The sequence below is a fragment of the Centruroides vittatus genome, unplaced genomic scaffold, assembly GCF_030686945.1.
Source record: "Centruroides vittatus isolate TY-2023 unplaced genomic scaffold, ASM3068694v2 contig_926, whole genome shotgun sequence".
Lineage (NCBI taxonomy): Eukaryota > Metazoa > Arthropoda > Arachnida > Scorpiones > Buthidae > Centruroides > Centruroides vittatus.
Genome location: NW_027122612.1, coordinates 3,045,402 through 3,071,009, shown reverse-complemented (window position 1 = coordinate 3,071,009; position 25,608 = coordinate 3,045,402). Strand labels below are relative to the sequence as shown.

At 30.4% G+C, this 25,608-nt stretch overlaps 1 protein-coding gene across 2 annotated transcripts in view; it reads right to left on the bottom strand.

Moving 5' to 3' along the window:
• The window catches only part of LOC136984627 (serine/arginine repetitive matrix protein 1-like), a 102,893-nt gene that overhangs the window by 6,062 nt on the left and 71,223 nt on the right, over positions 1-25,608 (bottom strand). For both annotated transcript variants that reach the window (XM_067281693.1, XM_067281694.1), the window contains exon 2: positions 8,368-9,814. In XM_067281693.1, the coding sequence (XP_067137794.1) occupies positions 8,368-9,814 (1,447 nt within the window). The remainder of the gene's footprint in view (positions 1-8,367; positions 9,815-25,608) is intronic.

Below are 25,608 nucleotides of genomic sequence, written 5' to 3'. Positions count from 1 at the left end.
ATAAGAAACACTGTGTGTTTTTTCCGTGAAATCTCATTCAATCTACTTTCTGATTTCTAAATTTTTAGCTCAAAGCTTGTGGATGATCTTAGATCTCTGTACCTAACTCTATTAAATCATTTTTAAAAACATTGCTTCAATTCAAAATGACTTATTTCTGCTACTAGTGTTGGCTTCGCTGAATTAATTGCTTAATTAATTTAAATATGCTAATTTTTATGTTCACATTAAGTATAAAAATACTGTAAATATCATTATTTTTATATACAACTATTTGGGCAATAAAGCTCCATTAAAATGAATGTATTTGATATAAATTACATATATATTTATCTCGTTTGTGTTGGTGAAATCTATTCATATAGTAATTATTATTTTTATCTCTTCAAATTTTTAAAGTAAAAGTTTTCCTAATCAAATTAGCCAGAAACGCGTTTGTTTCGGCTGAAAATGTTGAAAGATTAGTTTCGGAAAGGGTCTAAACTCAAACTTTTAACCAAAAATGAAGAAGTTCCTAAAGTTTTCTCACCCGAAATATCGATTTGCAATGTAATAGTTCTTAAATATGCACTCTTTTATTTATATACTGTGATGCTTCTTTTTTCTATTTCGTTTCCATCAGTGGCCATGTGGATAAAACTCACCAAACACTAGCGGTCGCTCATGTGTTCGCGCGAAGTTTTCCTGTTTTTCTTCACGTATCTAACACCTAAATAGAGGTTATTTTCCTTTAGAAATTCCTTTAGAGAAAAAGAATTGGAATGATGGAATAAGGCAACGTAACTGATGGGCGATCTGTCGCGTTGGCTTATTCCATTAATCCAATTCTTTCTACTTGAAATATCGAAAATTGCAGGATAATCAGTTTAACATTTTGATAAAAATTTCTAATATTTAGTAAAGCAAAAACCAAAGAATAAAGAAGTGTAACTCAATTTCTCTCTCTCTTTGTGACGTTAAAAATAATTGTAAATTTTCATTTTCTAAAGAGCTGATCTCAACACATCTTATTTGTTACTATTAATCAAAATTGTCTACGCAATTAATAAATAAATTTCCCTACAGTTAAATTTGGATGTGAATATTCATAAAACAACAGAACCTTAATTCACAAACAGAATTTTACAGCTTACAACAGGTATACACTAAGAAAAAGAAAATCATATTCGGGTTGGTCAACATACTGGAGAATGAAGAACAAATTTCGACCAGAAATCTCACTAGAAACACTATGATACTGATCTAATTTGAAGTATGAGAATCCATTACCACGAGACTATTCATCCAATAAATAAGTGAATGATTGATTTTGTAACACATCGCACCGGCACAATGACTTTATAGCCTTTAAGTGCTGATGCCCTCAATTATATCTGTTGTGAGGGGCCTAACTTACAGTTCGGGTCGATCAACGGGAGTTAGAGATAAGAAACGATTCACTGATACGAATCAGTAGTGAAAAATGATAGTTTAGATCGAATTCCGACTCTGGCCCCTCGTAATAGTGCCATGAGATTCAAGCACGCAGCCATCTAATTGACGACGAGACAAGGAAAATAAAATGATATTCAGTGAGGAAAGCATCAGCTGTATTCATATACGTACAGATGTATTGTACAATATGGATAATACGTTTATGTAATATTTAAGAAACGTCTTCCTAAAACCTGTCATGTGTGAAGTATATTATTTTAAATTCAAATTTTCCATCTGATATACGCCATTTTGAAAAATTGAATTATTTCAGAAATTCAGTACGAATTTATAATTAAATTATGGTAATTAAATTACTAATTATTTAATCGAACTGAAGAAAATATTTGCAATAATATCAAGTAAATTCTATTATCTATAATAAAAAACTAACCATCAGTTATTAACTTTGTAAACCGATAATAATCTCATTAATCCATATTTATGAGAATATCGTGTTATTAGAAAGACATTAATGAAAATAAAAATTTTATAGATTATTTGCAGTTTGCCTGTATTATTTTTAGATAATTAGGAAGATAGAAATTAATTACAATTTGAAAAAAATAAGTCTAGTCATGAAATATGTAAAAATTTAAGCGATAGGGTAATGGTAAAATTGATCGATTGAATATATTGTACGTTAAAATATTCTATCACCTTGTTCGATTTCACATTTCTCCAAAAAAATCCAGTTGTTTAACTTTCCAGGCAACGTTTGGTGGCGCCATCTGTTATGATATTTTATTATTAAAAACTTTTTATATTTTTAACTATTATAAAATAATAAAAAGCTTAATTTTCGAGGTAGGAATGGTTTTATAAAAAAATTATAAATGCTAATAACGAGTAAAATCGACATTAAGTCCGATTCTACTGGAGATACACACGATACCCTTTTATCTCCCCACTCCCTCGATCTTTTATCACTAAAATTTAATAGTATAAACCCCCTAATAAACAAACCTCCCTGCAAAATCTCAGAAATTTTCGACAAAAGCACAGGATTAAGCTTCAAAGAGGGTGAACAAAATCGTGCCCCACACACACACTAACATCCATACATACAGAAAAAAACAAATCGTTTTGCATTTCTCGACGTTTCAAGATCCTCTGAGTCCAAAAATGTAAATTCTGGAAGGGGGTCGTTTTTTAACTGATTGCCATATTTTCCTCTGTTATATATAATAGCCAGAGAAAACAAATTAATTAAAAATTAAATTTTGACATGTGGGTAGCCATGTAGAAGTGCTGGAGGAGCTGTGATAAAAAAGTATAGGTCTGGGGTGTCGAACAAGTGCGCGCATCTTTTCACTTAATTTGCAGTTAATACCCGGTGACAAACCGCGTTCCTTATTATTATTTGGATTTGCGGCTCCAGTGCAATAAGTATAGCAAAAATTGGTCCTCTGCGTTAGCTTGACACCACTGCTAAAGATTGCCAGTTTGTTTACTTAATATGACATTGTCACACAATCCGACTGGAGTACAGTACGGTGGATCACCTCCTCTTAATGGCACTCACACCTGGAAAATGAATCAGAAGGTCGATAGTGAAAGTCACTTCTAGACTGAAAACCGCATTTCATTACGATCACCTCGAATGGGTGTCTGATCACTATATAAAATTGCATTTATAGAAGCAAAATATATTGCCACCATCGCTTGGGTTCGTTATGTATATTGTTATGGCCATAAGATGTAAGAATTCCTTCCTTATTCTGGATGTGGCACATTGTTGAATTCATTGAGAAAAATGCACGTAGTTCCTTATCCACAGTTTCAGTTACTCGCAGTCAATCGCTATTCGAAATATTAAAATTCCATAAATAAACAATTCATAAGTTTTAAATTGCGCGCCGTTCTAAATAGCATGACGAAATCTCGCGCCGTGTTCTCAGAACATGAATCATCCCTTTGTCCAGTGTATCCAAGCCGTACCCGCTCATTAGTCACTTAGTAACCGTCTCGGTTATCAAATCGACTGTCACGATATCTCGGTGCCTGTGTTCAACTAACCCTTACTTTATTCAATAATAATTCAAAGCACAATAATAGTGATGACGGCAATTCGGATATACCAAAGAGAAGCCGTAAATTGTTTCCTGAAGCAAAATATTGAAAGTTCTTGACTTAATAAGGACAGAAAAATTCATATACTCAAGCTATCATCATGAATTTTAGTTATTATAGTATATAGTTATAACTGTTCTAATTTTTAACAATGTATGTTCCATCTTTAGCTTTTTATGAGTTTAATTTCGATATATACTACACAAATATCTGGAAATATGTAAATACAGTAAGAATGCTATGAGGTCCTAATCATATCTTAAATCTTTATTCAACTTGCAATAATCCACTGGCAGCGGCAAAGATGTTGGTAGACCTTTATTCCATATAAAGCGATGGAGACTTTGCAAACAAGCCAATTAGATGCAACGTCACATTTTCGAATATGGAATAGATTCTATTGTTCTGATGTCAGACTTACTATCACTTTATTGACTATCGAAAATGGTAAGTCTTAGCGATAGCAGAAAATATTCGAAACGTTGAAATTTTCCTACCATGTCTCTCTACAGGTAGGAAAATTGGTGGAAAGGTAGGAAACAATCTGTCATGGCATCATTCTAGAGGTGCGGCAACCTCCAGAGAGATGCCATGAGAGATTGTTTCTCTAGTAACCGTCGCCATCACTCGCCGCTTCCGCTGGAAATTTGCAAGTGGAATCAAACCTTCAAGCATCTTGGACGGTTTTCGATTAACAGCTTAATATCAATTATTATGGAATTATCTATAATTTATTAATAATATTGTTTCTTTCAAATATTTTACTTGGAAAAATAAAAATTTAAATATTAACTATATAATCGAAAGTAAATTTTAATCGTTACTACACGAACACTGTATTGCTATTTAACATTGCTTACATATAACATTGTGTTCAGCACTGTCAATCTACTTTAATCTATAAATTATAACAATCTAGAATAACAATATAAAAAGTGAATTTATACGGTAGATTATGGTCTTATAATACAATTATAATATAATTCATATTATGATTACACGAGTTCTGTTTATTTTAGTGTCTACAGTGCCATCACAAATTCATTCAGCCTCCAATGGGGGGGTCGATATACTTGTGATTGAATCCTGATTGGCTAAAATTGTTTTGGTTTTATGGCCAATAAGATCATAAAACTTGCAACCAATTCGAACTCGAACCCGTAGCCCCAGAAGGCCTTTGCGCATCTGACGTTCGACTCTTCAAATTGTTAATAAAGAGAAAAACTACTTAAAATCAAATAAATTTATCATTTTTTTATTAACTTATTATTATAATAAAATTAATAAAATGACCAACATTTATTATATTTTCTTCAATTCGATTTCAATTTAGACAATTCCAGTCTGAAAGTTGGACCGTTGGACAAAAGTCGATATAAAATATCTCTCTTATTGTTATTCCCTAAAGGAACTAACAATTATTGGTAAAATTGTATTTAAAATATTAAAAAAAACTTATTGATTAGTAAATTTAATTCAATCAATAAATTTGTATAAGAAAAATTATTGCATAAATTAAAACTTGATAATTAGAATAATATTTTTATATATATATAAATGTTCTTTCTTAGTAAATAAGTTCATCAAAAACTGAAAACATAATATTATCATAAGTATCGTTATTGACATTAACAGAGGACAAAAGGACTCTCTTTGGCATTAACAGAATGTAAGTTTCTATCACGTACAGTACTAACAAATCTATGCAAACAGTTGAATGTACTGTATATAGATTTAGTAGTCTGCATCAGAATCTGAATTTGCACAGTAGCTGGAAAGCAAATTTTGGAAGTTATCTTTTCACAGAATAAACGAGGAAATTCGATTGGGTAAAAATGAAAAGAAATGAAGCTTAAGAACTGCTTTCGAAACCAGTACTTGCATAAGTTTACATTTGAACATTTATTCTTTATAATTATTATTAATTTTAGTAACATATTACTGTTTGTTATAGTTGTTATGAAATAATAATTTCAGGATTAACAATAAGTGTATTTTACTCCCTTTAGAAAAAATGTTGTATATCCTTTCATGAGGATCATTTTTTTATATAACAAATGATAAAGAATTCCTTATGAGATCGTTTATAATAATTATTTTTAACTTAATAATATGAATGGATTGTTCGTTTTAAGTTATTCCATAATAATGTATAGATGTATTAGAAATAATTACCAATTTAATAAAGAAAATATTATTCTAACATTGTAAGAACGTGTCAAAATATCCGTAGACAATCATACTATTTTTAATGGTTAGAATGTATCTGTTAAATAAAAAAAAAACTGGAATCAATTTACTTGTGTCGGGTAATATCGAGATCTCTTGGAAACGGTTCTGTCATTCCAAAGTTCAGATGAATGGCATAAGTCAAAAGGTTGACTAAACACGCTTCGGCGGGCGTCGCATGCAAACTGATGTTTCAATCTAGCAATTTATTTCCTGTCTGTTGTCAGCCCGAGGCATGGTTTCTAAGATGTCTCTTGCTTATGAACTTCATGACAACGGTAATTAGATAAATCCTTTTAACAACTTGCTTTAAGTCTGAATTAATCAAACTGTAACATTTATTTTGATTGTATATACCATTTGTATGAACTTTCGAGAATCCCATGTTTCGTGCCATATTAATCATCTAACCTAACAACATTGAATTGGTCAATATATAATTAAAAATTTTTATTCGGAATCGTTATACTTTTCTTCATTTTATATACAAAGTAGTGTAAATTTTAACAATCTTATTGGCATGAAAAGCTTAAACAGTAATGAAAACATTGATTCATAAATTCAAAGAAATTTCATGGCATTAATTGAAACTTGAATCTGAAGCCATGTTCGGCTTCTAAACAGGGACACTGATGGGCCACTGGATAAAACCACTGAATACTGGCGGTTGTTCTCAGGTTGCGTGGAGTTTTCCGGGTCTCTTCACGTGCCTAACACCTAAATAAGGGTCGGTTTCCCATATAAAGTCCTCTAACGAAGCATCCCTTTGGCAGACCGTTCTCGTATTATTTTGTCTTATCCCATACAACCACAATAGAGCAAATTTTGAATATATGAAACATTTTTACGGTATAAATGAAACATTGATTATTAAATTGAACTGAAAAAAAATTAATTCTAAAATATTTGATGATATTGTTGATTAGTTGATCAATAGCCATGTTAATGGTATCTCTCGAAGAATACAAACTTAATTAATTTTTAAATAATATAATGTGTGAATTAATTAATTTAAAAATAATTTAAATTGAAAAATTGACCTTATTATATATATCAACAATTTAATAGTGCTTCCATGCATTGTCTTCCTATAAATTTCATTAGTTAATATTTAATAATAATATTTGTAGATTAGATTTGAATCTACTGTGAAATTTTTCTATGATATTCCACTTTTTACAATGACATTTAAAGAAAAAGATTAGAAATTCGATATCTAATTCCAGAATTAGAAAGAGAACAAAAGATTAAATTAAAGTGTCTATTGCTAGAAAGCTAAATCATTAAACGAATTTCAAAACAAAAGTTTTAAAATTCGTTTAATGATTTAACTTTCAAAAAGATTTCGGCGATTCAAAAAGAAGACTTTCAATGAGAAAAACTCAAGAAAATATGTATCAAAAATCAGCAAACGTATTATCCACGATCTTTCTGGTAGATGAAGACTAAATTTAAAAAAAAATGAAATTTCATACAAAACAATTAAAATTAAAAGTCATTTGCATTGTAAACAAACTCTGGTATCATCGTAATGAGAAAAACACCCAAGATTCAAAGTTCTGAAACTAAATTAGCCATAAGAAAATATTGAAGCTACGAAATATTTTTTTTTCTATTCTAACAAGGAAAAAAAAATAATGAAATCTTTACAAGTTTACAAGACTCAGTTCATTATTCACGGGGTTTCAAGATCGATCTCAATAGACACAGCTTAAGCTGAGAATTGCATTTGGACTTAATGTCATGCTAGGTATGAACAAAATCCGAAAGAACACATACGTTTTCTTCTGTAGTGTTTATGGATGCTGGAATTTAATAGCAAACTCGAATGAAATAAATTAAATATAAATTGTTTTTGCTATTATTTTTACTTTTGCAATTAGCAATGTATATAAAAATCTACCATATTGAAGATAGAAATTGAGTTAGAACGTGGATATAGAAAAACAATATTTAACGTAATATATTAATATATAGCAGTTTGTTCTTATACGAATTATTCGAATGGAATAGATAATTAAGTTATAATTAATTAATTTTCAAGGTGACCCAATCATTATAAATCTTAAAATATATATAAATTAAAATCAGTCCTAAAATAAGCTTAAAGTTTGAGGTTATCCCGTAGCATATAGTTTAATCTGAAATGCTAGATAAAATTTAACAATTAAATATATAAAAAATACAAAGAATTTTAAAATATTTTTATTCAAAGAGGAAAATTGAATACGAGTAAATTATTATTGATAAAGGAGAATGTTTTCTATATGGAAAAGTTATATTATTGCGGAGCGGAAGAGATTAATGACGATAATAAAACTGAAAAATCTCAAGTTTCTAAAATATGAATATATTTTATGTGGTTTTTTTTTAAAAATAGAATTAAATTTTGTACATCAGCCTTTAATCAACGTTTATTAGATTATCTAAATGACTGAAATCGCTAATTAAAACTCACGAATAATTTTTTACGGTTACTAATGAATTAATTTCACCAAGTGTAATGGCCACAATGCTGATTCTTTTTAAAATTACTTACCATAATATTTAATTTGAAAATGAATTTCACTCTTCGATTCAAGAATCACTCACCTTTCAGCTTCTTTACTTTTGCGATATTTGCCCTACCGCATCGGTATTTCTCCTCGATCATAGTCACATAACTGCATGGAAAATCTTCGACGCTTTCCAAGTCATAATATTCGGCCCTTCCGTATAAAAGGGCATCAATCTCCTCTTCCATAGAACAATCGGGAGTTAATCTATCACCAGATTCAAGTTGGGATCTTAGACTGGCACAAAGAGGATCTTTAAGAATTGATTTGGATTGCTTACGCGTGCTTCTAGGACTTCCTCCAGCTGACTGGACTTGAGCCGTTTGTTTTGCTTTCACTGCTGAAGCAGCAACTTTGATATCGGTGTCAAATCGCACTGTCTTTTGGTAGGAAGGTGAACTGGCTGAAGAAGAAGAAGAAGAACCCGGTGGAGGATGATGATGATTAGGTGATGTTCTTCTTGGAGATGGTACTCCAGCCGAATGGGTATGAGCCCGTCTCCTTTCTACTTGGGGCGATTGCGTTCTTTTCGGACTTCCGGTGCTTCCTCTCCGAATTGGAGGCCCCCGAGTAACAGTAGGACTTCCTTCTCGTGATTGTGAAGATGAAGACGATTCACACCTTTGAATGGCACTAATTAGGGATTGTCTTAAATACATCAAATGATCGAGATTGACATCGTGCAGGGCCGGATCTCCTCCTTTCCTAGATGGACCAGGAGGTGGAGGAGGACCACGTGGCCTTGGACATTGCCTCCCCATCACTCTTGTGCCCATCATTATTTTCGGCTTGTCTCTATTACAGCTAGGAGAAGAATTTGAACTTGACGAATCAGTGGCTCCCCCAGCGCCGCACGAAGATGCCCTTCCACCTTCAGCGCCATAGTACCCGTCAGGTATCTCCGGAGTTGGACATAAACTTTTATATCCGCTATCAATAGAATTAGAACCAGCGTAACCAATTGAATCCCTATCCATATCACTAGTATGATGCTGGCAAGATGGAGAAGATCTTGTTTTGATTTCTTCTCCATTTGATAACATTCTCCGCTGTTGGTATGCTGCTGCCAAATCATAATAGTCATCTGAATCACAAGGATCTGTAGTTAAAACACTGATTGTATCTAGAAGCGGATTTGAAGTTGGTTCCGAACGTGTTCTATGGTGGCATCGAAGCTGGTAGTGATGATACTGGCCGGCACTCATTCTTTTTTTTCTTGCACCGGGAGAAAATTTTCTAGGTGACTGACGTTGACTTCCGTCTTGTCTTTGTCGCGCTTCCCTCTCACTTCCACTCTCCTCGGCTTTCGGTTGGTGAGATGTCAGAGGAAAATCATCGCGTGCTACCGATTCGCCCTGGTGCAAGTGGTGATGGCTGATATGACTGGACCTAGAGTCCGTACGGCTTGCGATAACCTCCTCGAATATGGCGTACATTTGCCACATTTGACGAGTAAAGTCATCTCCTTGCAAACTCAGCTCCGCCTGAAAATAAATAATTTTATAACTATTTAATCTTTATAAATTTAATATTGAAAATTTTAATAAACAATCACTTATACTCTAAATTTTCTTGACAAATTTATTGACTTTTAAGAGAAATTGTTATAACTATTTAATAAAAACGAAGTGTTATATATTTATAAGATATTTATACTCAGCACACTCTTATAAACCATTAACAATAGTTTTATTAGAATAAAACGAATAGTTTGTTCTCGTATTGTATCTGTTTTCGTTTTGTAATTCAGTTTAGGTAAGATTTAATGACCGTGGCATCAATGCATTATGAGTTAAATGGTCTGCCTAAATTCTGCAATGAATCAGTCAAAAGATGGGTCACGGTTTTTGTCGAAAATTCCTGAAATTTGACAAGGTGATTTGTTTATAAGGAGAATTAATGCTATTAAATTTTGGGAATTAAAGATGGAGGAGTGGGTATAGATCGGATAAAGGGATCGGGAGTATCTCTTGTAGGATCGGGCTTAATGACGATTTTACTTGTTATTAGCATTTACAATTTTTTATAAAACCTACCCCACCCTCAAAATCAAGCCTTTTGCCACTTTATAATAATTAAAAATATAAAAAGTTTTTAATAATAAAATATCATAACAGATGGCGCAACAAACGCAGTTTTAAATGTTGCCGGGAAAGTCAAGCAGCTCGTTGCTGGATTATTTATATAGTATAACTTAATATTATATTTAAAAAAACTAATAAATCATAGAAACAGTATGATATAAAACACGTATTTTATCTTAAGGTATTTTTTTCGCTTTCGTAGTATTCTCCATAATAATATAGATATACACATATCATTATGGAAAATTCTATGATATAATATAATATATATACAGTGTATATATTATATTTAGCGGCGCCCATAGACTATAACAAAAAAGGAAACGTATAAAAGAAAAGGTCATCATGCATTATGCAAGAAGCTTCAAACTATAATTCGACGTCGGATCAGCGCTTCTCACAAGGTGGCACTGGTGCAATCGGGACTAACTTTTCAAGGCTAATTTTTGGTCAGCATACGAGGAAGTTGTATGGACACTAAACAAACATCGTTTATTATCAATAGTTTCTTTTATATTTGTAGAATAGACTAGAAGTTATGAATTTTATGTTCTTTGTTAAATCTTCGATGTTCGTGTGCATTTTAAAAAACTGCTTTAGCCCTCTTCAGAGATATGAGAGAATTTATATTCTCTCATATCACTAAAGAGGGGCTAAAACATTACATTAACCCGAAATGCATTTATTGTAATTTCTAAAATATGCCACAATAAAATCATTCGTCATTTAACCAGGACTGTTTGCTGTGAGAAAAATCAACGTAATAAAAGGATTAAAGTGATTAGAAGATAGTAAAGATGAATTATTTTTGTATCGTAATACTCTTATGAATAAAATATATAACCATAAGCAAAACTACAAAATATATTTTACGTATATTCTACGATGTATTGAAGATACAAAAGGATTTGTATTGATAGAAACTTATTTTTTCATTGTATGCCTCTGCGTTATCAACTATCGATTTCGATCAATTATGAGTAGATCGATAGAAAAATCAGAGATTTATTACATTTACGATCAATCTAACAATAAATCGATAACGTTGATAACACTCTTTCTGATTCTTGTCTATGATCGTTGAAGGTCGACGAACTTCACTATCGTGACACTACTTATCAGCTGTCAATTTATATAATAAATATTATCAAAATATGTTAGTTTGAAAGATTAAATTTTCTTCCCTCTTATATTCTTGACTTTCACCGATCAGCTAAACGATTATGTCAAGTGTGAAGCGCACTTTTTAAAGCTATTTTCGTCATTTATTTGCTTAAATTACGTTATCGTAACTCTCTTCTAGGTTGATTTAACGCCTGTTACGTATCGTTCACTTGAATCTTTCTTCCCTTACAAGTAACATAATTCAACAAAATTTAGTTGACGTTATTTCTACTCTGGCTTAATTCATTAATTATCATTATGTAACAGCAGGAAAATTTATATAATTAAAAATAATATATGGATCGCTTATTACACAAGCCTTATTAATGGTGTTACAATATGAGGAAAGTTTAATGTATGAGGTAGCTGATTGATAAATGATTCATTTTGATTTTAATAAATCTAAGAATAAAAATAATACTAAAATGTAACAATATTTATTTAATTTTATTAAAATATTTCTTTAAAATTAAATAATTTTTACTCTACACCATTTACAATTGTTGTATTGTAATATTCACTTATAATACGGTCTGTCGAATTTATTTAATATGTAAATCACGATAATTAATAATATCATTTGTATTGAAATACAATAAACCTCTGAAAACGGCCACTGACGGCGGCATTAAAAACATTGTATTTCGGAGGTGGAAGTTACTTAGTAAGAATTTCAAACAAAGAGTTCCTGAAAAAAATGGCCGCTATTTATAGGTTATTTTGAAAATGAACGTATACGATTTTGAAGTTTACTTTCTGGTTTTTCTTGCAAATTTGATCACGATAACATTTCTATCAAACTAATATTTTAAGAGATGATATGCAAAACAAGTTAGATCCAGTGTTGCCATATTTTGAACTAACGCATGGATCTATTCTTAGAAAAATTCATTCGAAAACGTTTTTCTGAGTAAAATATGCTATATTTTTATCCGAATCAATGTTGTAATATGTGTCGTTTCGAGCAGAATAACTTATATCTTCAATGGCATTTACTGCAAAAACAAGTAAATCTTGTTAGCCAATCAGAATGCCTGATTTCTCCTTTGCCGTAGCGTGGCGCTTCTTCTTAACGTTTAAATGGCGGCTTACATAATAGCACCAAGCCGAAAGCTGTGTCATCTTTACGTCATGTCACTACTGTAAAGTTGAAATATATCAGAGAACTCCTCAAGATATTTGGGGAAAACTGAACTAGAATCCTAATAATCATTTTTATGGCAGGCATTGAGATCGAAATGATTAATGAGTAAAGGAAAAAATGAAGAAGAAAAAGGAGGAAAAACCATATTTCCTTCCTGTTATAGTTCTTACAGCATTCTTCTGTAAATTTATAGCTGATTCGAATAAATTATGATAAAGTTAATACTGTATATTATCTCTTGCAGACTGAATGCAAGCCGAATTCCTGGTAACTAGTTATGTAAAGCGTTTATAATTTAGTGCAAAAGGTGTTATATCCGGGGTTTAATTCAAAACAAATTATATCCAAAAATAAATTAGCAATAGTGCGATAGTTATGGAATTTTGTAGTACATCTTCAGTATTATTAATACTCTTTATGAAATATTTTATGTGATATTGGCGGGAAGTAAAACTTTTAGTATTTCACTTTCGAACAGTTTATCATGTTTTTCCGACATTTTCAAAAAGCGAATTTAATTTATTTTACATAACAACTCTTTATTTCATATTTAACGAGCAATTAATTTTAAAATATATGCTCTCCACCTCAAATTAGTAGTGGCTTGTCCCTGTACATCATACTTTTCCTTTAACAATAGAGTCGTACCGGTCATGTAACACCTTTCGGAAGGGGGGGGACTTTTGAATTGAAATAACGTTATTTCAAGTTTGCACCAGAATTTCGTGTTAATCGTGGCTTCCTACCCATAAGGTTTCCATGCCTGTCATGACTTTTATCTCTTTAATTCTCCTTTCTCAAGATTAAGGAAAGACAGACAGACAAATAAACGAGTTATAATACGAATATAAAGAGTATATCAAGAACAATTAGGTTTAATTATTTGTGATAAATCCTTCTATTGAAATTATAACATTTTAATTCTTTAATAAGGAAATATTGCTTTAATGAATTAAAGAACGGAGGGGAAATATTTATTCAGTATTTCGTGAGACTTTATTACTGAAATTGTCTACACTGGTGTTTAAAAATTAAAATCGATAATTCATATTTTTAATAACATTTATTGGAAATTAAAGGTCAAGAAAATTTTCGATTAAACAATATTTTTACTTTAATAAATGATAGTCATGAGAAGATAAAAATCTATTTTAGTTTGACATCTATCTGTGCGTGGAATTAACAAAGCATGCGAGCACTTTTTACTATCAAATAATTCGCACGATGACGAATCACTCGATTACAAGGTTCGCTGAACAAGTCCATAGCCAAAAAAAAATCCATTCCTCAACAAGAGCAGAATTTAATAAGAATAAGTTTACAAGAAAAGATGACAAGCTGTAACAATGTGTCTAGAACGTATCATATATATATTGGAAGATTCAGAGTACATATTCTAAACCTGGTTCTGAACCTGAACCAACAGAGCGTGACCAATTTGTCCCTCCAATATCCTCACTCTCAAAGAAATGTTGACAAGCTAAATGTTATGCAGATTAGTGTTATCATCTATAAAGAGACATTCGGATCTAGCAACACTTCGGGAAAGCATTATATATAATTAAAGCATTGTTGAGCAATCAAGAGTGCCTCCTTTAAAGATGTGAAGTGGACTGATATTGTAAATATCACTACCCATCTCTTGTTCACACAGATGAAAATGTGTCGAAAAATCAGTCTGTTAATTGAATCTCGATTCATCTACAAAAATGCTCTATAGAAGAGATATGATTAGAAATGTACACATTAACGGAAGACCAAGAGTGATATCAATTGAAGAAAGGTTAATGGAAGCAAAGTTAAGGTGGTGTGGGTATATGTTGAGAAGACCTCAGTCAGTAACAGTTAGGAGAGTGAAAGAAAGATTGACGTAAACAAACTACAGGATTGGCTAAGGAAGCAACAGTTAAGAACATGACATTAAGGAATCTGTGGCATAGACAGAGTAGCAGAAACCAGAATATAAAAGTCTGACCCCAGATAGATGGAATAGGGCATACAGGAAAAGTCTATGGCATTGGATTCCAAGAGTACTGACTGACCACCAGTGACTTGACGTTTCATCAGTGTAATGACATCTTTGTCATAAATGTAAAATCATTATAAAGTGGTGTCTAACAGTCTTCTAATTCTCCTAAAACACTTCAATTTACTGTAATTTTCAGCAAGAAATAAACCTTTCCATCTACGCTCTAAATAAATAATTTAATTTTGGTGTTTTACAGCTTATTTACAAAATATTTCTAGTATTTTATTTTTTATCTTTTTATTAAAAAAATAATTTTTTTTATTTTAATTTTGAATAGCAAATGTTATTAATACTTATATAAAGATTTTTCCTCATCAAGGAAAGCATTAAAAAGTATATAAAATGAATGGGACATGTATTAGAGTAGGAAAAATTCAACGAAATATAAGAATATATAAAGATACGATTTGAAAATATGTACTTAGAAGTACTCTATAATATTTTTCCTCTATAGTATATATAAATAAGAGGGAATTTTTTCGTTTTCATAAATATTTTTTACGTCTTCGTACATTAAAGTGTATGAACATTCTTTAATTTTATAATAAAAAAAATTACTAATATATAAGGTATAATAGTACAATATCCACACATCGTTCTGGTGATTTTAATAGTTACACGACATTTTTCAGGGCTCTATATTTTGACAATACAACAATTGTTAAAATGTTTATGCTGTAAGCCTGCTAAGAAATTAAAAAAAAAAATTATAAATTCAATTTATTATTTGACAAGTTATCTACATTATTTTTTTTTCTTTTTTTTTATAAAAAGAACAACTTTAATTGTCACTTTTGACGGCGGAAATCGAATTTAGCGAAATGTTCAATGTCTCCAGTCCAAAGATATGGAGTAATATTACCATCATTTTAATGTTAGGCCAACTGATTATAGCTTCTGCTTTTTTTACATTTAGAAAGCCGAGCTGCACGTATATAACTCAGGTTACCGACCCCTATATTAAACTATAGAGAAAAAAATATATTGAATAGAAGAACTTTACGTTATTAGTATCATTAGATCAGTGGCTCCATCCAGTGTTTTATATCGTCGCAAATTAAAATAAATTCAATTATTATTTATAGAGTTTTTTTACAATAAATCTCTAATTATACTTTAATTTATAAGAGAAAAAAATTTAACGTCTTATCAGTGTGACGTAATAAATTTAGTTTTATTTTTTCATGCGTAAATTTACGATAGATTATGTAAATTTCTTATAAATTCTTTAACTATTTTTTTAAATTAACGTATTTAAAGTAGTTTTCACATAATAAACAATACTAAAATGAATAATTCAATTTATTCTGTTAAGTTGTACAGAAAATTTAATTGAATTTTATATATACCACACTATATACGCTATACTATACATTATAAAATATAGTATATATTTAATATAATATGTATATAATGTATCTGTGAACAGGTTAATTTAAAATTTAAATTAAATATATTCGAATATTAATTATAATAATACATTAATAAAATATTTAATTTGAGAGTGTAGTAGTATATTATTTAAATAATGTAATTTTGATGTGAAATAATACATATGATGATACAGTTTCAATATTATACGATGTAAAACGAGTTTAATAGAAAAAGTACAAATATTTGCATTGAAAGGTGAAAAACTTCTTTTTCAATCATTGATCCAACAAAAAATCCAAAGAGAATACAAAGGAAAAAAAAAACCCAAAAATAATATCGAAAGATAATAATAAAGCATATTTTAAGTCGTACAGAATTTAAATTATTAATTTATTCTTTACATTAGCAAGAAAATAATTTAAATTTCATTAAGATTTTTTTTTAAATATTCTGTATTTCTGATCTGCTATTTGTAGATTTAAAGTAGATAATAAAATGCTTATACATTTTTCAAATAAAAACAGCGTAATTCTTTTATATACATAATTACACTTGCTCAAAAATCGCCATAACTGAATAGTGAGTTAAATAAACAGTACAAAATTTCTTTTCTGTATTCACATCACATTAATGCTTCAATAAAATACCGTTCCTTAAGTGTAGTACTAGAAAGAACATTTTGAGGTGAAGTACTTCTTCAATTGATAGAGAGATGAACCTCGAAGTTATGTTACGAATTGTTGTTAACAAGTACTTGATATTATATAATTTTTTTTTTTTAAATAAAGGAGTGTGTTATTATTCAAATAATTCGGTAAATGAAACTTATTACATTAAACTTGCGAATTTCACTATATAAAACTGATATTAATATCATTCTATATACTGGGTGATCGTAATCAAAGTGTCCCTGTTCAACGTCGTCTAGAGATATATTTAGCAATTCAAATGCAATCAAATCTTGTATGGTGTGACATTTCGGGACACGCAGAAGATATTTCTGTAAAATAACAAATTAGTACGAAAACTCACCACTATTCGCACTTTTGGCGCTTTGGATCTGAATCTGTGTGATTTTTGATTGTAAAGACACTTAAATAGTGTGGTTTATGTTGCCAAGTTTGCAAAATGTCCTCGATAAATCACACTGTACCTTTTTCGGTATTATATCGTACCGTCCTTTGTAAGAACCATCACAGAGGATCTCTGACTGTACTGTTTGTGGCATTCAGATTTTACATCTTAAGAGTGGGAACCACATTGTGCAGCATTTTCTGTATCGCTGGGTCTCTGTATTCATAAATGCTTGTATAAAAATGAAAATACTCGTGATTGCAGCACTAAAAGTACCGTAATGATGAGTTCTTTTACTAATTTTGGTTAGTGTTACCTATGGTTTCAAAATGGCGGCTCGTCTCTGATTCCAGCAAATAGAAGAAAGGAAATAGTGGGAATGCACGTTCTAATCTAACCTAACCTATTCTAAAAATTTTGTTGGTAATAATTATGGTAATTTATTAGAATAGGTTAGGTTAGGTTAGAAGGTGCGACCCCACTGTTTCCTTTCTTCTAATTGCTGGAATCAGAGAAGAGCCGCCATTTTGGAACCATAGGTAACATTAATCCTAATTTCTTTTACGGAAATATCTTCGGCATGTTTTAAAATATCATCATATCAAATTTAGTGATTTTTTGAATGTTAAAGAACACTAAACAGCTTTGAATAGTGGTAGTTTAATTACGATCACCACCTATATATGTACACATTCTGTAAATAGCAATTACAACTCAACTTATGTTGATTTAGCTGATCATTTTCTCCTAGTAATAATATAAACAAAGGGCCTTAACTAATTATTGTTAAATTGTAATAGGATAATTTTGTAAGCGATTTCAAGCTCACATAAAATATATTCGATAAAATTTAATCCTGAAATTTATTTTTATATATTATTTCAGTTAAAATTAATTAAAATTACTTTTATCTTTACAGTGATTTAACTTTCAGTGTGCTTTTTATAAAATGTGTTAGCTGAGAAAGATGTTTTTGTATTTAATCTACGACTAGGACTTGTTTATAGAAAGTAATTACAAGAATTTTTTGTAAGTGCTTGTGAGGTTACGAAAACCATTAAAATATTCCTTTAAAAACACCTGCATTTTACCAGTTAAGAAAGAAAAAAAATACATATAAATATTTATGACGTTAGAAAAAATAAAGTAATTTCCTGAGATATAAAAAAATATACTATTTGTTTAAAAAATCTCAGGAAATTATATAAAAATTTATTTAATGATTTCAATAACAAAAAACTTATTTGATATTTGATACGAATAAAAATAATAGGTAAACTTTTACTCATAAATTCATTAAAAGATATAATTTCTTACGTAACTTCGTGCTTTGTATAATATACTACTGTATATAGAGTGTGACTGATTTACGTGACGAAATATTCGTGTTTTCCAAACTTTTCTGATTATTGCCACCTTTTAGTGTATATATTTCTTATTTTTTCCTTTGTTTCAAAATGAATTTTTGCCCCCTTGTCTTCCAGCAACCCCTTGAATCCTCTACTACCCTTAGGTGTTAACCTACTTTGGGAATCACTGAAATATTCGATGAAAGGAGCGACTGATATGATATTTAAGAGAAAATATTCAAATCGCGAGTGTAACGACTGTTTGCATGACCGTTAACTAATATGTTGTTATGTAATAATCTGATAACTTTACATTAAATTTATTGTAACGTTTACGATGGTTTTAATTTACCGAAGAGCAATACGACGATCTCTGTCTACCATAAAACAATCGGTGTTAAAATTTGAGAACCATCAGCATTCGTACTTGAAGGAAGAGTGGAACGTACGAAGAAGAGAAATAAGAACAACGTTTTAAAAGAATTCTTTCATCAGATCGATATAATATTCTGTATTAATTAACTGGAAAAGCACTAAATAAGAAAATGTACAGGATTGATGATATAAGGCAACGCAATTCATGAGCCATCTGCCAAGAGAAAGATTGCCTCCGGGAGAACTTTCTATGAAAAACTGGCCGCTATTTAATTGTTAGACAGGTGAAGAAAACCCGAAAACTCCACGTGGCCAGCCCGTTGATGAGGCGCGAACCCGCTATCAAGTATAAAGTATCATCCACTTTGCCAATGGTGGGCTAGAAAATGTAAAGATGACGGGAGCTTAACCGTTAAGGCATTACCTACCGCTCTGAGGGACCCAGGATTGAATGGCTGTCGAATTACCTCACGAATTTTTCGGTGATGGTCTGATCTGGAGACCCGACCGAACCCACAATAGATATTTAAAAGGGCCATCTTTGTACTCCCAGAGCGGAATTACTGACATTTTGCTTTAATGAATTATGGAAAACATATGCAACGTTATTTTATACAATGCGGAAATACAGTCATTTGCATAACAATGCAATTAATAACGAAATTAAATAACCTCATTCGCATAGATACAATTATTTTTAAACATAAGCCTTTAGCTATACATTAGAAAAATTTAGCGTAAATAAATAGGCAAATTATTAGGTATTATCTACGCTAGCAATAGCAGAGAAAATGCATTTAGAGATTAAACACGCGAAACACGACAACAAAAGATAGGTTAAAAATATTCTCGGGAAATAAAAATATAAACAGGATAGGAAATAATTCCATTCCGGTTAAATAAACAAAAATAATTTAAATAATTTCACTTCGAAATATCATATATTATTTTGTAAAAGTCTATGATGAGGGACGGTTTATTAATTAGAAAATTAGAAATAATTTTAGGCTTTCGACGTTCTTCCGTGACGTAACAAGGGTTTTTCGTCTAACACAGGTCATTTGTCTCTACAGTCTACCTTACGTTTCTCATCGCGTCAATCAAAAGTACATTGTTTCCTCATAATAGCACACACTTTTACGTAATTTGACGTCACTTATGCAGTCTATGTAGTCGTTTATGCATTTTTCTTACTAAAAAGTGTAAATAATGACTACAATTTCGCATTAAAGCGTACATTATTTTTAACAAAACGAATTCACTTCGAATATTTTCTAGATAAAAGGTTGGTATTGTGTTACATTTGAGAGAACGTGCAATAAAAATGTAGAATTAGCTTAGAAAATCTGATCTTATGACGGAACAGTATTCCATATACATAACCTATATGTATACATAAAGAAACAGCACCAAATTCAGACCCTTATCCTTAAGTTCAATATAGGATCTAGAAGAATCTCATGCAGCTTTAGCCATCGTGGTTATTCGAAAATAGATAATTATACAATTACTTCTTCATATATTTAAGAACCGTACTGAACAATGAAGTTTGCTGACCAACAAATTTTCCCAAGTAATTACCCATTCAATCGAATTTAATTAATTAAATACTTTTCGAATTCCGATCATGCATTTTATTCTTTTCGATGATATTTAAGAGCCTATTTTAATGTACGAGGCATTGTCATTCCAAAATAAAAACTTTAGAATCGAATTGCATTCTGATGAATCGTAACCCATTCTACTACTACGTTATAAAAACGCCTTTCTCGATGGTCCAGTAGAACAGTAAAACTGTAATTCAAATGCAGTCAGGCATAAGAAAGCTGAATAAATGGAAGAGAATACAATCTTCGACTCTACTGTCTTTGTACTCATCACTTAATTACTTTGTCGTAAAACTAACAATTCTACAGGACGTTGAGTTTCACAAGGATTAAAATTACTAAGCCGGAAAAGGATTTAAAAGGAAAAAAAAAATCATCCAAATTTCTCAAAGTCTCAATTAAAATCTTCAGGGCTTTAAATGTTATTTAAATTGCAAATTAATATAACATTTTTCTAAATACAATTACTTACAGTTATCAGGTATTACAAGTTTTTGGATCTGTAGTATAGCCTGTAGGCTGATTTAATAATTCGGTAATCTGATTTTAATTATTTTACTACTGAAAATAAGAAGTAAAAATATAAAACAGATGGAAAAAAAAAAGTTATTTAAAAATTAATAATCAACAGAAAATAAATGAAATTACTTTTCTACATCAATAAAAAATACCTGGAAGCTACTGTACTTACAAAGTTTCCTACTTCGAAATTACGTTCACAACGACGTTTCGTTGAGTTTAAATGGTCGAAAATCAATAAAAAATGTATGCTGTATCTAATGTATCAACTGAAAAACCATTTTATACACTTATTTACAAAATAAAATCGTAATTTTAGTGGAATTTTTGAAAGAAAAACAAATAAAATATATATATATATATTCCCTTTTTTAAAATTGATTTGTCGTAAATCCAGAAAACTTTATCTTTTTATTCCGTATTTTGCTGTATTATTTGAGAATTGAAGAATGTAAGAAAATACTTTTGTTGCTTTTTTACTTTAAAGTATTAAAAAAATCAAGATTTTCTGTACTATTGAATTTATATTATTTACTTATCAATTTTTATCTTCTGTTTTCTTGTAAAATTAGATCACCTGTTGATATTAGAAGATCGATGCTTGTAAGAGAGAAGGGAAAACAGTCCTTCGGAGCAGTAAGATGCTGCTTAACCGCCTCGGCTATTGATTATAATACTAAACTTTCTTGCTTGCTTGACAGAATATTTGAGCCGCTACTTATTAAGGAAAGAGGTGGTAGAGTAGTTTTTGCGTAAATATCAAGGAATCGAGCCAAGATTTTCTGATCAAACTATGTAAAATATTTAAATGAATAAATTTCGATAAATTGATATAAAAAAATTACTGACTTTTATATCAGTAATCAAGACAGATAACGGAGAAGATGAGAGGGAGCAAGATCATTTGAGTTTAAGAGAGACAGGAGTAGGAGAGGAGGAACCTAATCCCATACTCGTAAATGATGTAGATCTAAGGTTTAATATTATAAATGCTTACAAATGCTTTGGAGACCATTTGGTAATTTATTTCAACTAATATTTATGTAAATATTTTAAACAAATACATAAATCTTCTTCAAATACAATATCAAATAAATTTCAAAGTAAGGAGTAAAGTTAATTATTATAATAATAAATGAAGAAAGATTCAAATGAAATGTAAACTGGATAAATGTGAGTTTTAAATACGCAATTTAAAGATATTTTTCTCTTTATCAGTTAAAATTTTCATGTAGAATTTTATTAATATTAGTCATGTAAACGTTTAGTGAAAGCTTCGTTAAATTAATACTTATGAAAAGGTGTGTAAAGTGTTCCTGTAACAGAAACTTTTATCTTCTGAGTATCAATAGTTTAAACGTTAATAACGTACTAAATTGTTTTTTTAATGTACAATTTTATCTATTCTTTGAGCATGTTTTCAACAGAATACACTAGGGGACAAGTGGATAAAACCATTGAACACTGGTAGTTAGTCGCGGGTTCGCACCTCGTCAACGAACCGGCCGCGTGGAGTTTTCGAGTTTTTAAAATTGGTATTGGAAAAAGAAATATCACAAAAACACTCGGCTTCTATCTTCATCGTCAAATATTACAAATCAGACATAGGATATCTATAAACGGCCCAATTGGCCGTTGCGGTTTATGCGCTCTTATGGGGATCCGGGACTTAATCCGAGCGAGCAACTCTCCAGAAATTTTTCGTGGGAGTTAATCCCTGGATAGTTGGGCCCCGTCTCTCACCATGATCAGGGCCTTCGAGAGCTAGTATGGGCCCGGGGTAGGGTGGACCCTTTCGCTACTTTTTAAACGAATGAAATACATTGCTTCTTATTAATAAAGAAACATTCTGTCTTTAAGATTTCACTTATTATTTTTGGCTAATAAAAATAGCACTAATTTAGGGGTTCGAAGTAGTTCCTACTCCTATAAATATTCCCTGAGAAAATTTATTTCGATTTAATGAATTTTCCGAGGAAAATCCCTAGCTGATGGGTATCATTTTAAAAATCTTATTGCCCACAAGACGAAAAGATTAACCTTCTAGAAACTTGTTTTACAAATATAAATATATTCTGAAATTATTGCTTTAGTTATTTATAGTCTTGTTTATTATTATTATGTAAAAACAATTCAAATTTTCCCTTTCAAAATTACAGTCTACTGCTCCTTGAACTCCTGTTTATAACTTCTGCTTTATATGAGAAGATTAAATAATACTTTAATTTCGAAAAAATATAAATTAAAATGGTGATATTAATTGATATTTTCGTTAAAATAACTTTAATATAAGGGAGCTTATGCTGGAGACAGAGATTTATAAACATATAATGGGTACTTCCGAATATATTTTAAGAAATTTATATATAAAAAAATTAATTAATTTCTATGTACCAAAAATCTCTTAATGTGTGGCATCTTATTAAGTTTTAGTTCATTAAAATTAAAAATTAATTTCTTAAGAGGTAATTGACTTCTGTATGTAAACACTTAAACGTCACTCTATCCACGTTGGTAAGAATGTACAACATTTACAAACAATTATAATAATTATAAAACTATTAACAGTAATAATTTTATAAATAAACTTGATTTTTTTCCCGAAAACAATTTAATAGATTCTTCAAGATGCATTTTTTAATAATAATAATATTATTATTATTATTATTTATAATCCAACAAATAACGTACGGTTATGGAGAAGTGTACGAGAATATAATTAGATGTTTTTAAAACAGATAAAAAATATTAACGTCTTTCTCAGAGACGGCCAAAATTTTTTATGGGCTCATTACAATAAGGGTCAATTATTTGATCGTTAGGAGTCACTAGTAACGGGTGGTATGCACGACATATTTGCAATATATCAATCACGAATGGAACGAGTCCATTCCCAAATCGGGGCCGTATCATAGTGTCAATGGACTGTACATCGCGACTTAAGGTCGAAGCAAAACAGACGGGAGGTACACTATATATATATATATATATATATATACATATACATAGATACATACATACATACATAAATTCGATACAGGTCACACAAGAGATAACCATTTTTCGTGGATTTTCCTTCTTTACGAATTTTTCGATAGTTTATCAGATACAAAGTGAAATTACAGGTTTTCGAAGGAAATTCCTTTGGCATCTGAAATATTGGGAATGTAGTCGAATGATCGGCTGTATTAAGGCGTGTTGTCTGGATCGACGGAGCAGGAACTCAAGGTCAACAACTGCGAGTGGCTTGTCCTCCTCTGATTGGGTTTCTATGATTTCGCATTATCTGAAATACACACGTCGTAAGATACCACGTTCGTAACTTACGAATCTCCAGCCTCGCCTTCTCCGACGCCATTTTTTTTTTCTTTAAATTATTCTTTTAAATATTTAAAATTTTAAATATATTTTTGTTTTATTGGCCTCACCGATAAGCGTGATTCCCCCTTTTCTTTATAAGGGCAATTAAATTCATATCTCCTTTTGATGTTGTCGTAAAAACAATGTATTTTTTTTCTTATAATTTTTATATAAATTTAAATTTTTTAATGAAACTGATACAGTTAATTCACGTTAACTACACTGTGGTATGTAAGAGTAGAAAGGTTTCCAGTGTAATTTATTATCGCTCGATTCTTCTGGTTAAAAAAAACACGAGAAAAACTCTCTGTTATCTTTATCTTATTAGTGCTAATTAAAACAATGTTATCGAATCAAATAAATCACGTGTGTACTCGAGAAGAATTTAAATCGTTTTTGAAGACCTTGGACCTTCGGATTTACATTTCCAAGTAAAAAAAATAAAAAAACAACCTTCTTAAAACATGCTTTTTTATAAGAAAAATATCTACTTCCTTCTCTGCAAATATTTTTCATTGAGTACTTAAAGTCTTTTCTTAAGAAAAATACGGCATTTACACAAAATATTCAAATTAAAATATGAAAATAAACTTCGAGAGAGCGTGTTTCCTGATTTTAGTAGCGAAAACAAATTTCAGAACTGGAATATTTAAGTTAAATATACCTCATATGTGTATTTTCAATATACCCCATACCTCAATTCAGTATTTTTCTACGATCCTGTTAGAAGATATTAAAAATAATTAGAAGAAAATACTTCAAAATCGCAATTTTAAACCAATTTATTCGTGTGGAAGGACTTAAAAATCCCCTCACAACAAACAAGTTAAATTCATGGCAAATTCTATACTCTTTGCAAAAAAATTGAGCAATTCTAAAGTAAAAAGTGAGTAGATTTTCGTCTAGATTTTAAGTTATACGTATGAAAATTTAACGTTTGTTAGCGGTGACAGTAGCTAAATATAAACAATTCCACGTGAACGAACGATTAAAGTGATTAGATTAGATTAGAAAAACTTAGAAAAGTAATAAACACTTTACCTCTTAGATTCGATATGATCAAAAGATGTGTATAACGACGACATACCTGCGAAGAAATAACAAAAAGTACCAAGTGCGAAGAACCGTAGGAGGTGTTAGAACTCTGCGTGACGTCAAGCGAAAAAAACACCACATTCAATTGCATGACAGCTATGACG